Source organism: Lissotriton vulgaris, chromosome 1_1, assembly GCF_964263255.1.
Source record: "Lissotriton vulgaris chromosome 1_1, aLisVul1.2, whole genome shotgun sequence".
NCBI classification, from domain to species: domain Eukaryota; kingdom Metazoa; phylum Chordata; class Amphibia; order Caudata; family Salamandridae; genus Lissotriton; species Lissotriton vulgaris.
The window spans coordinates 1,902,665,178-1,902,677,277 of NC_141685.1; the positions used below are offsets into that span (position 1 = coordinate 1,902,665,178).

Below are 12,100 nucleotides of genomic sequence, written 5' to 3' on the forward strand. Positions count from 1 at the left end.
CTTGCAACGGCCAATCAGAGCGCGGCTCCTGTCGGCGAGGGACCAATCAGGTCCCGGCCCCTTCGTTCTCCTCTCCTCGGCTCCTGATCGCCTTCAGGCCCCCGGGCCGCAGCGGTGACAACACGGGGCAATGCCGGGTGGGCACCGGCCTCCATTAAATGCAGCATAAAAGCGCTACTAAGCGCTTGGGCCAGATAAAGCGCTCCAAAACGCCAAACACGATCCACAGCGCTACGGAGCAGGAAAAGCGCTCCTAAGCGCTACAAAGTCCAGAGGAGGCGCTCTCAAGCGCGTGGGGGGAAATTAAGCGCCCCAGAGCTCCAGACAGCAGGCAGAGCGCTCCCAGGCGCTCAAGGGGAAGCACAGCGCCTCCAGGCACTAGAAATCCACTCCAGCGCTCTCCCCAGGAAAAGGCAGCTTCTCCATGCTGCCAGGGTCCCAGAGCTTCCCCAGGGGCAAAGCCAAGTCCCCCCTTCAGCCCAGGCAGGGCAGAAGGGTCCCCCAGGAGTCCACGAATCCAGGCACCCAGGGGCTGGGCAGCGCCCACCCCGGGTAGATCCAAGTCAGCCACAAGAGCCAGAACAAGAACAACTTGGAAGGAGACTCATCCCCTTCTTATAGCCAGAAATGCCTTTGAAGTACTTCGTGCAAGGGACCCTGAGTGCTGGAATGTTTCTGGTTTTCGTCTTCCTGACAGCTTCAGGGCCAGAGGTGACAGTGGGCCGTCAGGAAGGAGAGCTAGCAGGGTGGGTGACAGGCACGGCCCGGCACCACCAGACGCTCTTTCCTCCCATCCCTGACAGCAGAGGGGCCTTTCATCCACGGCTGACTCAGACCCCCTCCTCTGGGGCCTTGCAGACCCTGCAGACCCTGTCCTACTCAAACCGGACAGTCCATCCACCAGCAGGTCCAGGCACTCCTGGGCAGACTCACCAGCCAATCACACGCTAGCACCAACTTACACAATTATGCCAACTTCCAAAAGTGGTACTTCTAGACTAGACACAGTCATGCTGCATACATCATTTTTTCTCACGAGTTCACACATATCAAACTCGACCCCTGCACTCCCCACACAACAGGAACTACCATGGGCATACATATTCCCCATTCATTCCTATGGGAGGGCAGGTCACTCACTCTTCATACAGAGAGCTCAAGCACTTTACACTGTACCACAGTGAAAAAAGTGCGCAGAGGCCTAGAATCACCAACACCAGGTTCCAGAAACAGGCTAGGAAAAAGCAAAAAGTCTAGGGGTGAACCTGCCCAAAGGGCCGGGTCCAACAGTCCAGTTGTAAGAAAGACCGCCAAATATATCCTGTACCAAGAGTTTGGAGTTTACGGCTACTACCTTGATTAATATAGGGGCTAATTCACCCCATACAAAGTTATAATACTCTATAGGTAGTCCACCCTCTCAAGAAGGCTCATTATTTACCAGCCCTTGTATTGCTTGCAGCAGGTCTGCAAATCTTATCAGTTTATCAATTCTCTCATTTTCGTCTTCCAAATGGCGAGGGGCAGGAAAGCCCTGTATCAAATATTGGCTCTCCTTTCTTGTCCCAAACTTATCCTTTGAATCACCCTGATAACATTTGTAAACCAGATCCAAAATTCTCTCTCTCTCGCTCTCATTAGTGATTCTCCCATCTTTATAACAAGCATCATGTATTCTTATATGTACCATCATTTCCCGAACAGGACAGCTAACATCTTTCCCTCATGATTCGCAGTGTTCAGATATGATTATCTATTGTCCGAAAACGACATAATTTGCTATTTTCAAAGACGTCTACCAATTCCGAGGGGTAGCTCAGTGAGCTGACCATTTGCTACTTGAACTGAGCATTGATTAAATGGCAAGTTCAAAGATCCACTCAGCCTAGTAAGTTCTAAAAACAAATGGGAGATCTGCGATGTACGTGCCCTGACTGCTTTACTATTTACTGTGCACTGTTGCAGAAGATTCATTGCAAACAGGAGCTGTTAAAAAAAGTACTTACTATCCTTCCAATGTTTTATTATTAATAACTTGTTTATTAGCACTCCATATCGCCCTTCCTGCGTGTTTAAGGGCGGTAAATTACATATATTATCATTACCCATTTTAAAGTACTCAATTTGCTGACCTCAGAAGGACTGAAGGCTGACTTTGCTTATTCGAGATTCCTGCTATTACCTGCACACAGCATTTATTAGTGGAGAGCACTCAGCTCACCGAGCCATCCACCTCATATTAGACGGTATAGAGAATATGCTCTAGGAACAGTTGGTGCAAATTGAAGACGTAAACTGATGGTTGAGAATGCCACATTTTAAGACACAGGAACTCCAAATGAGTCTGTAGTTACTTTCTTAGTCTGAAAAGTTGCCAGTGTATTTTACTTCCCATGCGCCTGCACATCATTTACTATAATGAAACAAGATTGTTCTCCTGATTTTTGGAAAGAGCACATTGTAATTACACTCTGCACAGAAGAACGTGAATGTTTAATATTTTACATGCTAATTCTAGAACCGAATTACTATGCAAAGCTACTCGTTCCCGATATATAAAGATCTCTGCTGAAATTAAGTTTATTATTATAATTACTCACTCGGAAAAGAGGTGCGGTAAATGAAAAATGAGCGTCTGCGAGCTCCCTTTAATGACTGCAGAACTATTAAAGCTTTCACAAATGCTTACCGCTTGTCTAAATGAATCTACAATCCATCACGTAAAATAAGCGGAATATAGCATGGCTCCTTGAAAACGATGGCGTTCTCGGGTGAAATTGCTGTGATGAAAAGTGTGAAATAATGTAGGTTTTGGACCTTGAAAATAACAGCAGCTATTAACTTGCTATATGCATCTTATCACCGTGGCAGGAAGCTTTTAAGACACTAATGCGAACGGGAGTTGTGAGCGCGCAAAGTGAAAGAGATCGCGCGTGCGAGTAAGCTGGTCGCCGCTTTGGAAGCACTTCCAAAAGCCAGTTACTAAATGTCTCGCTGACAGCGCATGTGCGCTGGATCAGCGAGACCTAAAAATGGCTCATAACATGGAATTACCTCGACAGATAAAAACTCTTCTGTTAATCTCCCCAACAACCTATTACAATGGTACTTTGCTACGACATGCTCCCAGTAGATGTTTTTTAGAAGGCATAGTCAAATCTTCTGGGTTAGTCCTGAACCTCTCGAGACCCAGCCTCAAGAACCATTGTTGTATGTGCCTGAAACCATGGAAAAGTGTATTTTTGTCTACAATTAAAAGTTACTTCACAGCGTTCCTATAAGTTGCAAGTTCTTCAAATGACCAGAGCCTCACACAATATAGCAGAGGTCTTAACCTGGTAATGCAACCCACCCTTTTAGGGGCTAAATCAAAGAACGTGGGGATCAGCGGGTATTCCTAGGGACGTGCAAAAGAGACCAAACAAACCTACTCTCACTTAGGGTCAGGATCTCGCAGTTGGCATGGCCCCAAATCTTGGCACCAGAAAGTGCCTCAGGTTATGCCTTAAGTTTATATACTTCCATAGAAAGGAGTGTAGCTCTTGTGAATGATGCCTGATATCTCTGTGAATAGCCACTGCTTGGTGCTGGCGGACGGTCCTCTGCTTTTGGATATGTAGTGCCCATGAAGCTTTGCTATCCAGCATGATTCACAAATATTCAAAGTTGGAGACACGTTCTAGTTTATCCTTGTCCAAATATATGTCTCCTCGAAAGGACTTTTGGGGTCTAACTGCCATATATTTAGTTGTTAATATATTCATCTCTAGCCCCTTGAATGAACAGAAATCATTAATGTTCTTTAATAATTGTTACAGATCCAGAGGAGTTTGTGAGATTAGCAAGGTGTTGAATGCAAATAAGAGAGCTAGTACACAAACCCCGTCTAATTTAGGGGCATCTATGTTGCCTTTGAGTAGGGACTCTATATCATCGTTTACGAAGACTGAGAAAAGGGTGGAGGTTAAGATACACCCCTTCCCCACCCTCTGGCAATAATAACATGTTCTCCTGTCAACAAAATCTGTGGTAGTCCTACATCAGTCTCTGCAGACGAATATGCATTTCTCCAAAACAAGTGCATTAGCCCACGAGTTATTACACCCAAACAACACCAAGTTATTTTAAAATGTAAGTAATACACACTCATAAATGTGTTGCACTCAGCAAGTCATAAACAAGTCAAAGGACTAATCGGTAAGAAATTGCAATTCCCTATACAAGCCCCGGCAAATTACATTTCTTCATAAAGAGCAGCGCAGAAGCACAAATCAATTGATGTTGAAGAAAAGCCCAAAACACGCAGCCCATTTCATTTATTACATAGTGCCGTATTTCGTTCCAGTTGGTACCTTCAAACATTGGTTTCAATAAAGCACATTGACACAGCTCCGAGCCACAATCATTTGGTGATGTTTAAAAGCTTTAATGTGAGGTCCAAATTACGATTAAAATATTAGCTGCGAGGGGTAGAAAAAAGGGTACAGCACACACATATGCACCAACAGAACCAGGCGCGGGTTAGAGGGACATACACTGTTGTTTTCAAAGCCACAAACCAATGGCAGGTTATGAATCTGTCCTTGTCGTAACCAGAATCGACTTCCTGGTCTGCCAAACCAGCAAATCCACAAACATTCCACAATACTTACAACCGGAAGCACGTTTATTTTCCTTGTGTCAACACCAAAACCTCACGTGTAAACTATTTCATTAAATATTGTATTGACTCTTCCAGTTAATGTTAAAGAGGGAAGCCACTGGATTCAGTGCCCTTAGGCGCACCTACAACAACAAGCATTCACAGTAAATGAGCTCGACACCCAAGAGCCCAACACCGGCCGTGTAGGAAAATCAGCTTAGAATTCAAAACGATATGCAAACAGCAAGGGCAGATTTTTTGCTGAAAACAAATGTAACCAAATCATGCTCCACTCATGCGCATATTCTGCAAACTGCAGGACGTAAATAAAACAGTCATGCTCTAAATAATTCATTCGTTTTCAAAAGCAGATGCTGGCATTTTTTTAGCCGAGCCATAATGACTTAAGAATATTTCAACAGCAGTTCTTAAGAGCAGTGACTATTTGCCCTGGGATTATCAAATAACTTATTTAAAAGGAGGTAGGCACAGTAAGACCGAGTCACTCAGAGCGCTGAATTTTTCCAGATTCATGCGTGAATAACTCATCAGTACACGCTGCAACTTAACCTTTTGAGGCCTTAAGTCCTCCTGCTTATTATGACTTTAGAAATGAACATAAGAAGAACTATTTGCAAATGGGCTTGGGAAAGTTCAGAGTTCTGAACAAGAGGTTTAACATTTCAAGGGCTGGCTCAGTGAGTCAATACTTAAACACTGGACCTTTGTGCCCGAGAGAATGAAAGAACTACTTGGCGAGAGCACAGTAGGCTGAGGGGGAGGATCGCACTCTTAAACAGACAAAGGGGCATAAGCGGCAGGTACAGGAGCTAAACCTTTTGTTCTTTCCGGTCCCAGGCAGCTCCGTTTCAAAGTTAATCCCTTCATCTCACAGTGTACCTGCGTCCGTATGCAATATAAAGATGCGCGGACGCAATACTTTCCCAAGCACAAAAGTAATGGAAGTGCAAATTCGCAGTACATAATTGCTATCACTTGCTATGCGTCGTGAAGGAGATTTAGGGAACAAACTCGAGCTAAGTGTAATAATTCTCCTCGCAGCGCTTGATTACCCTTTGCAATTTAAAATCACGCGAATCCCAGCTCTGAAATGGTTTCAGCACCACTTCACAGGGTTGTATATCCTAACAACACCGAGATCTACTCCCGTAGGAACTTCTTTTCTTTTTTACTCCCTCAAAATAAGTCACTACAAGACAGCACCTCCCTTTCTGCCCAAGAATCGAGAGGCGTGGCAGCAGCAGCCACACAAAAGAGTCCCAGTAGTCGTGTCCTACTCTTTGCGGCACTGGAAGGGGTGTCTGTGAGAGAAAGTAAACGCTGCGCTATTGGAGCCCCTCGTATCACAAACGCTCATGGGTTCTAGTGCGAGGACAGGGGTCCCTCCCGTGGGCCAGGGGCGGTTGGTTACCTTGGATGCCGGTCTGGTGAGACATGCTGCTGCAGCTGATGGTAAAGCTCTGACCAGGAAACGTCCAAGCGAAGATCGCTGAGCTCAGCCACAGCGGCTGCTGCCGGCTGAACGTCACTGCTCCGCGACACCGTTGCCTGGCAACTTGCATCCAAGAGGACTCTTACTAGCGTATTGGTGGTACCTGATGACGTCAGACACCGGTACTCTTGGCAGAGGCTGACACTCTTAATTACTCTGGCTATTGTTGCCATGGGCAGAGTCCGCGCGCCAGGGCACTCCCTGTGCCCATGGGTGTAGTAAGATAGCTTGACAACCTATACACAATCTCTTAGTACTTTGCCTGGAGCCAGTTGCGCATAAACAGTAGCGTCCTTAAAATGATGGATGGCATATCGCTCGAGGCCGTAAATAAAGCATTTTCGGAGAGCCGAATAGCCTTCAAGTCAGGTGGGAGGGCTGAGTCAAGGGTCTGTGTTGGACTAACTCGTTCACAAGTCGAGTAATGAAAATATTTGACTAATAAATCATCCAACAGACTTCAAAATACCATTTAAAAATATGATTATTTTTAAAATTAAAAAAGTATTTATTTTACGAGCGGAGCCTTTCAATTTAGTACATCAAAGTAATATACAATTGCATTTTGAGATGTTTCCTAAAAGTGCCCTCGACACCGCGTTGATGACAGTGCTATTTGTGAAGCTGTCGTGTTGCGCTATATAAAACTGCAAACAAAATGTGTACATGAAGTCTAGATTATTTTTAATCCATGGAGCAACATTATATACTATTAACTCTAACGCAAGATTTTCATACAGTACACACATTAACCTCACATATTTGAAGGCGCTCTCTTATTTGATAATGAAGAAAAATGAGGTTCAGTGAAATTAAATATTTGCTTTGGTTCTCACAGTTTGGTGAAGTGAGAGCAGTGCTATAACAATATTCCCTGCAGGGGGCCCTGGGCCCCCAGGGTGCTCCCACCAGCACAATGCATGTTGTGACAGTTTCTGGTTTCAGATTGTTAAATTCAGTTACTATATGGGTATCTCTTTCTCTCTCGTTTTTACATCAAAGGTTAATACTTTGCTTTACATTCTTGGTTCATGGAGTTAGAGTGTGGATGGTACGTAGAAGCCACATTACATCTCTTTATTTTTTAGGCTCCAGAAGACCTCAATCTAAGCCAGAGCCAATCATCTGGCTCAGGCTTCCGGTGGTTCATCGACTCCTAGGTAGCATATTTTACCATGTGGGTGTTCATCATTGTCAAAGTGTTATAAAGGCTTTGAGCCTATGTAGGACGTTTTTGGGCTCTGTGCATGAGTAACCAACGAGGTGTTTTACCGTTTCTTGAGGCACACCAGAGGCGTAGGAGACACTAAATTTCTGTGGGGGGACCCACGACAAGTGGCCTGTGGTCTGCATGCCGCTGGCGCCGGTAAACATGTACAATCACAGAGTTTTGAAATGAAATAGTGATACATAAATAAGCTATTTTTATACAACGTTCAGGTGCGGTTTTATCAAACACAGCCTAATGTACAGTAGCTCAGAGAGCCAAGACGTCTGCTGCCAAAGGCAACCTGGAGTGTTGTGTCCGGGGGCCAGGGGTGACTGGAGATTAACTCTGGGGGGCCTACTCTCGAGGGGGCACCTGGATTACGCTCTAAGGCCTTCACTTGGCCACACTTTAAATAATGCACGGACACTGGGATGACGGTGTTGCTCTGCACGTCGCCGCCAAGTGCCGACGTACGTGCGGGGCCCCTTTATTAAGAACCCGGTCACGTGTCCCCCACGCTGCACGCCTGTTGCGTCACAGGCGTGCAGACACTAGAACACAACATTCCTCCTAAAACATGAAGAAAAACAAACAAGCAAAACATCAGCAGTATCAAGATAGTCACCTGTGTAAAGGCACTTTCTTCCCCTCTTTCCTTTCAGGAGCGTGAGAGCCCCCCCCCTTGGCCAACGCGTATCGAGGCAAGCCTGGACGTCCTCTTTGCGCCGGCACACATGCGGGATGCGTGAGGTATGGCGGGCCGCGCCCAGACCGCGCGGCAGCGAGGGGGCGGGGCCGGGCTGGAGCGCACCGCGTCACCGCTTCACCCGAGCAGCGCGATTCGCGCACCGCGATCCCCGCGGGTGCGGCGCTGCACGGGACTTGGGGGCGGGAGCAGGGTCGGTGCAGCACCAGGCAGGTGGGGTGGTGGCCGTCACCGGTAGGCAAGGTCGAACGGCACCAAGCGCGGGAGCGCGGCGCCGGGTAACGCAGCAGCTCACCTGCAGCACGGCATGGACCGCAAGCTCCACTCCACCCCGCACAGCACGTGCGGCACGTGAGGCACGAGCACTGCAGGGCTGCAGCCGCCTCACACTAGGGTGCACACGTGGCGTACACAGCGAGGGCGTGACCACCCTCGTCGCCAGTTGTTGTGTCCGGGGGCCAGGGGTGACTGGGGATTAACTCTGGGGGCCTACTCTCGAGGGGGCACCTGGATTGCGCTCTAAAGCCTTCACTTGGCCACACTTTAAATAATTCACGGACACTGGGATGACTGTCTTGCTCTGCACGTCGCCGCCAAGTGCCGACGTACGTGCGGGGCCCCTTTATTAAGAACCCGGTCACGTGTCCCCCACGCTGCACGCCTGTTGCGTCACAGGCGTGCAGACACTAGAACACAACACTGGAGGTCATGGTTTGAATCTCTGCAGGATCTGCTTTTCATCCTTCGAAGGTTCATAACATGAGCGCTACTGGATTTGTATAATATTAACTCCTGTAATTTTCTGTTCTATTAGCCTGTGAGAACATGACTATACACAATTCATAAGCAGGGACAGGACTTTTTTGTTGTTGTTGCAGATTTATTTATCAGGAACTGTACTCAAAGGACATTGAGACCTACACATCAGCACCTGTTACATGACACAAGATCGCATTCCTTTTTTTGGGGGGCACAGGAAGATTAATTGATTTGCCAAGAATCACAGGCTGTTAAGCCGATATCAAGACGTGAACCTGGTACCCCAGTTCCAAAGGCGGCATTTCTGGCTATTATACCACATACTCTCTCTGGGATTAAATACAACAAATGTATTTTGGAAAGCAAGTAGCTTGTGTAACTGGATTTATGCCAGAAGAATACATATAACTTGCCTGACTGTAGGCTGATATTCCAAATGTATTGTGTCAAAGTGCTCTGAAGTGTTTGAAAAGACTTGTTGGATACTGAACAAAACATACTAAATGGCTCAAAGCAGAGAGACAACAAAGGTAGAGAGATCTCTCAAAAAATGTGTCCAAGCTTTACCTGGACCTGGGAGCCTTGAAACCAATATATCTTCTCTTTTCTGTATCATGTTTCCCACAGGCAGGGATTATTAACCCCTTTGCTGCTATGCCTCCCCCATGTGCCTAGCCTTTTTTTCGGGGCAATTTGGGGTAGTTCGTGGTTAGGCCACTGTAAGTTTCTGACCACATAAGGTATCCATGCCAAATTTGCATTCTTTTCTTCCAACATCATGGGGATTCTAAAGATACCCAGGGTTTGTGGATCCCCCTGGAGGGAATCCAGAAATTAGCCAAAATACAGCTACATTTTGTTTTTGGGGGGAAAAATGGGAAAAAGTGCTGCATATGAAAGCTTCAGGGGGTTTCCCTGCAAATGTATCAAAAAGGGTTTGTAGGGCTGAGCTCACAATTTCCCAAGCTTTTAGGGAATGACAGACCTTTGTCAGAAAACCAACATTTTTTTACAATTTTTTGGGCATTTTTCTGGGACACAGCCTATTTCTGCTATTTTTTGTGCTTTCAATCTCCTTCCAGTTAATGGTAGAAATGGGTATAAAAGCAATAATGGATCATGTAGAGCTATACATTTGAGAAAATAAGACAAAATTCTTAATTCAGCAAAGGGTAATTTCTGTAGATCCATCAAGGTTTTTTTTTATAGAAACTAACAGTTAAATATAGAAAAATTAAAAATGAGTTGAAAAAAACCAGCCTTGTGTGTCAGTGTTTTCACCTGTAATTTCTTTTGAATATGACAGCTGTTTGAGAGCAATATACCATTACATCCGCTGGACCGTACTGGTTGTGGGGATATATAGGACTTGTAGGTTTACCAAGAACCCAACAAACCCAGAGCCAAAAACTGAGCTGCAATTTGCAATGGTTTTTTATTATGTACCAGGTATATAGCAATTATTGTGGGAAAAGTATACATGGAAAAATCGGTATGAAAGACACCTATGTATTTCTGAAATGGGAACAAAATATAGAGTTTAGAAATTAGATATTTGCACATTTCCAAAATTGGAAATACTCATCCTAGCATGTGAATTATTGGTCATTTTTCAAAATGACCTCTTTTTTACACATTGTCTTTCATTTGGAAGGCAGAAATGCATCGAAAGTCAATAGGTAATAACAGTTGCTTTACAAATCTAAATTACCCTAAGTCTCCCGATAAAAATGGTACCTCACTTCTGTGGGTAGGCATAGTGCCCACGACCGGAAACGGCTCAAAACGCAACGTGAACACACCACATTTTCGCAATGAAAAATTGCCTTTTTTTTGCAAAGTGCCTAGCTGTAGTTTTTGAACACCTAGGGAAACATAGCAAACCTATACATTATTGAAAACTTGACACCCAGAGGAATCCAGGATGGGGTGACATGACTGGCTCTCACCAGGTTCTGTTTCCCAGAATCCCTTGCAAATCTAAACAATAGTAAAGAAAAGCACATTTTCCTCACATTTCTGTGGTGGAAAGTTCTGGAATCTGCGTGGATCCACAAATTTCCACCCACCGCCTTCCCCAAAGTCTTCCAAGAAAATGATAACTCACTAGTGTGGGTAAGGCTAGTACCCGCAACAGGAAATGGTGTTAAAAGCAACGTGGACACACCACAATATCACAGTGAAAAATTACCCTTTTTTGGCAAAGTGCCTAGCTGCAGTTTTTAACCCTAGCTCTGCCGGCACCTAGGGATTCCTAGCAAACCTATACATTTTTTAAAACTAGACACCCAGGGGAATCAAGGATGGGGTGACTTGACTGGCTCTCACCAGGTTCTGTTACCCAGAATCCCTTGCAAACCTAAACATTAAAAAAACACATTTTCTTCACATTTCTGTGGTGGAAAATTCTGGATTTACGTGGATCCACAAATTTCCACCCACCCCGTGTTCCACAAAGTCTTCCGATAAAAATAGTACCTCACTTGTGTGGGTAGGCCTAGTGCCCGAGGCAGGAAACGGTGCAAAATGCAATGTGGACACACCTCAATTTCACATTGAAAAATGACCCTTTTTTGGCAAAGTGCCTAGCTGTAGTTCTTGAACCCTAGCTCTGCAGGCACCTAGGGAAACCTAGCAAACCTATAACATTTTGAAAACTAGACACCCAGGGGAATCCAGGGTGGGGTGACTTGACTGGCTCTGTTACCCAGAATCCCTTGCAAACCTAAAAAATTGTCTAAAAAACACAATTTCCTCATTTCTCTGTGGTGGAAAGTTCTGGAATCTTCGTGGATCCACAAATTTCCACCCACCCAGCATTCCCCCATGTCCTCCGATAACAATGGTACCTCACTCGCATGGGTGGATCATAGACCTGCGACAGGCAAGGGCCCAAAACCTATTGAGGCGACATCAAAATTACCTATCACAAACCAACCTGATTTTGCAAGGGGGGTCCCATGAGTTTTTGGCCCGGGGCTTGGCGGCCATCTAGGGAAACTTACCAAACCTACACATTTCTGGAAACTAGACACCCAGGGAAGTCTAGTGAGGTATGGCATGCGTGGGCCCCTCAACATTCTCCTACCCAGAATCCCCTGCAAACCACAAATTTCACTGAAAAAATCTCTTTTTTCTCAAATTTCTGTGTGGGAAAGTTCTGGAATATGCGTGGATCCATATATTGTCTCCCACCCAGCGTTCCCCCAGGTGTCCTGATAAAAATGGTACCTTACTCGAGTGGGTGGGTCAAGGACCTGCGACAGGCAA

At 45.6% G+C, this 12,100-nt stretch overlaps 1 protein-coding gene across 2 annotated transcripts in view; it reads right to left on the minus strand.

Moving 5' to 3' along the window:
- TWF1 (twinfilin actin binding protein 1) overlaps positions 1-6,276 on the minus strand; it is a 333,852-nt gene extending 327,576 nt beyond the window's left edge. The window contains exon 1 of one of the 2 annotated variants that reach the window (XM_086919525.1): positions 6,075-6,276. In XM_086919525.1, coding sequence (XP_086775651.1) covers positions 6,075-6,225 — 151 coding nt within the window. In that variant the 5' untranslated portion in view covers positions 6,226-6,276. The remainder of the gene's footprint in view (positions 1-6,074) is intronic. The other variant, XM_086919528.1, reaches the window with a different exon arrangement.
- Between the last annotated feature and the right edge of the window lie 5,824 nt (positions 6,277-12,100).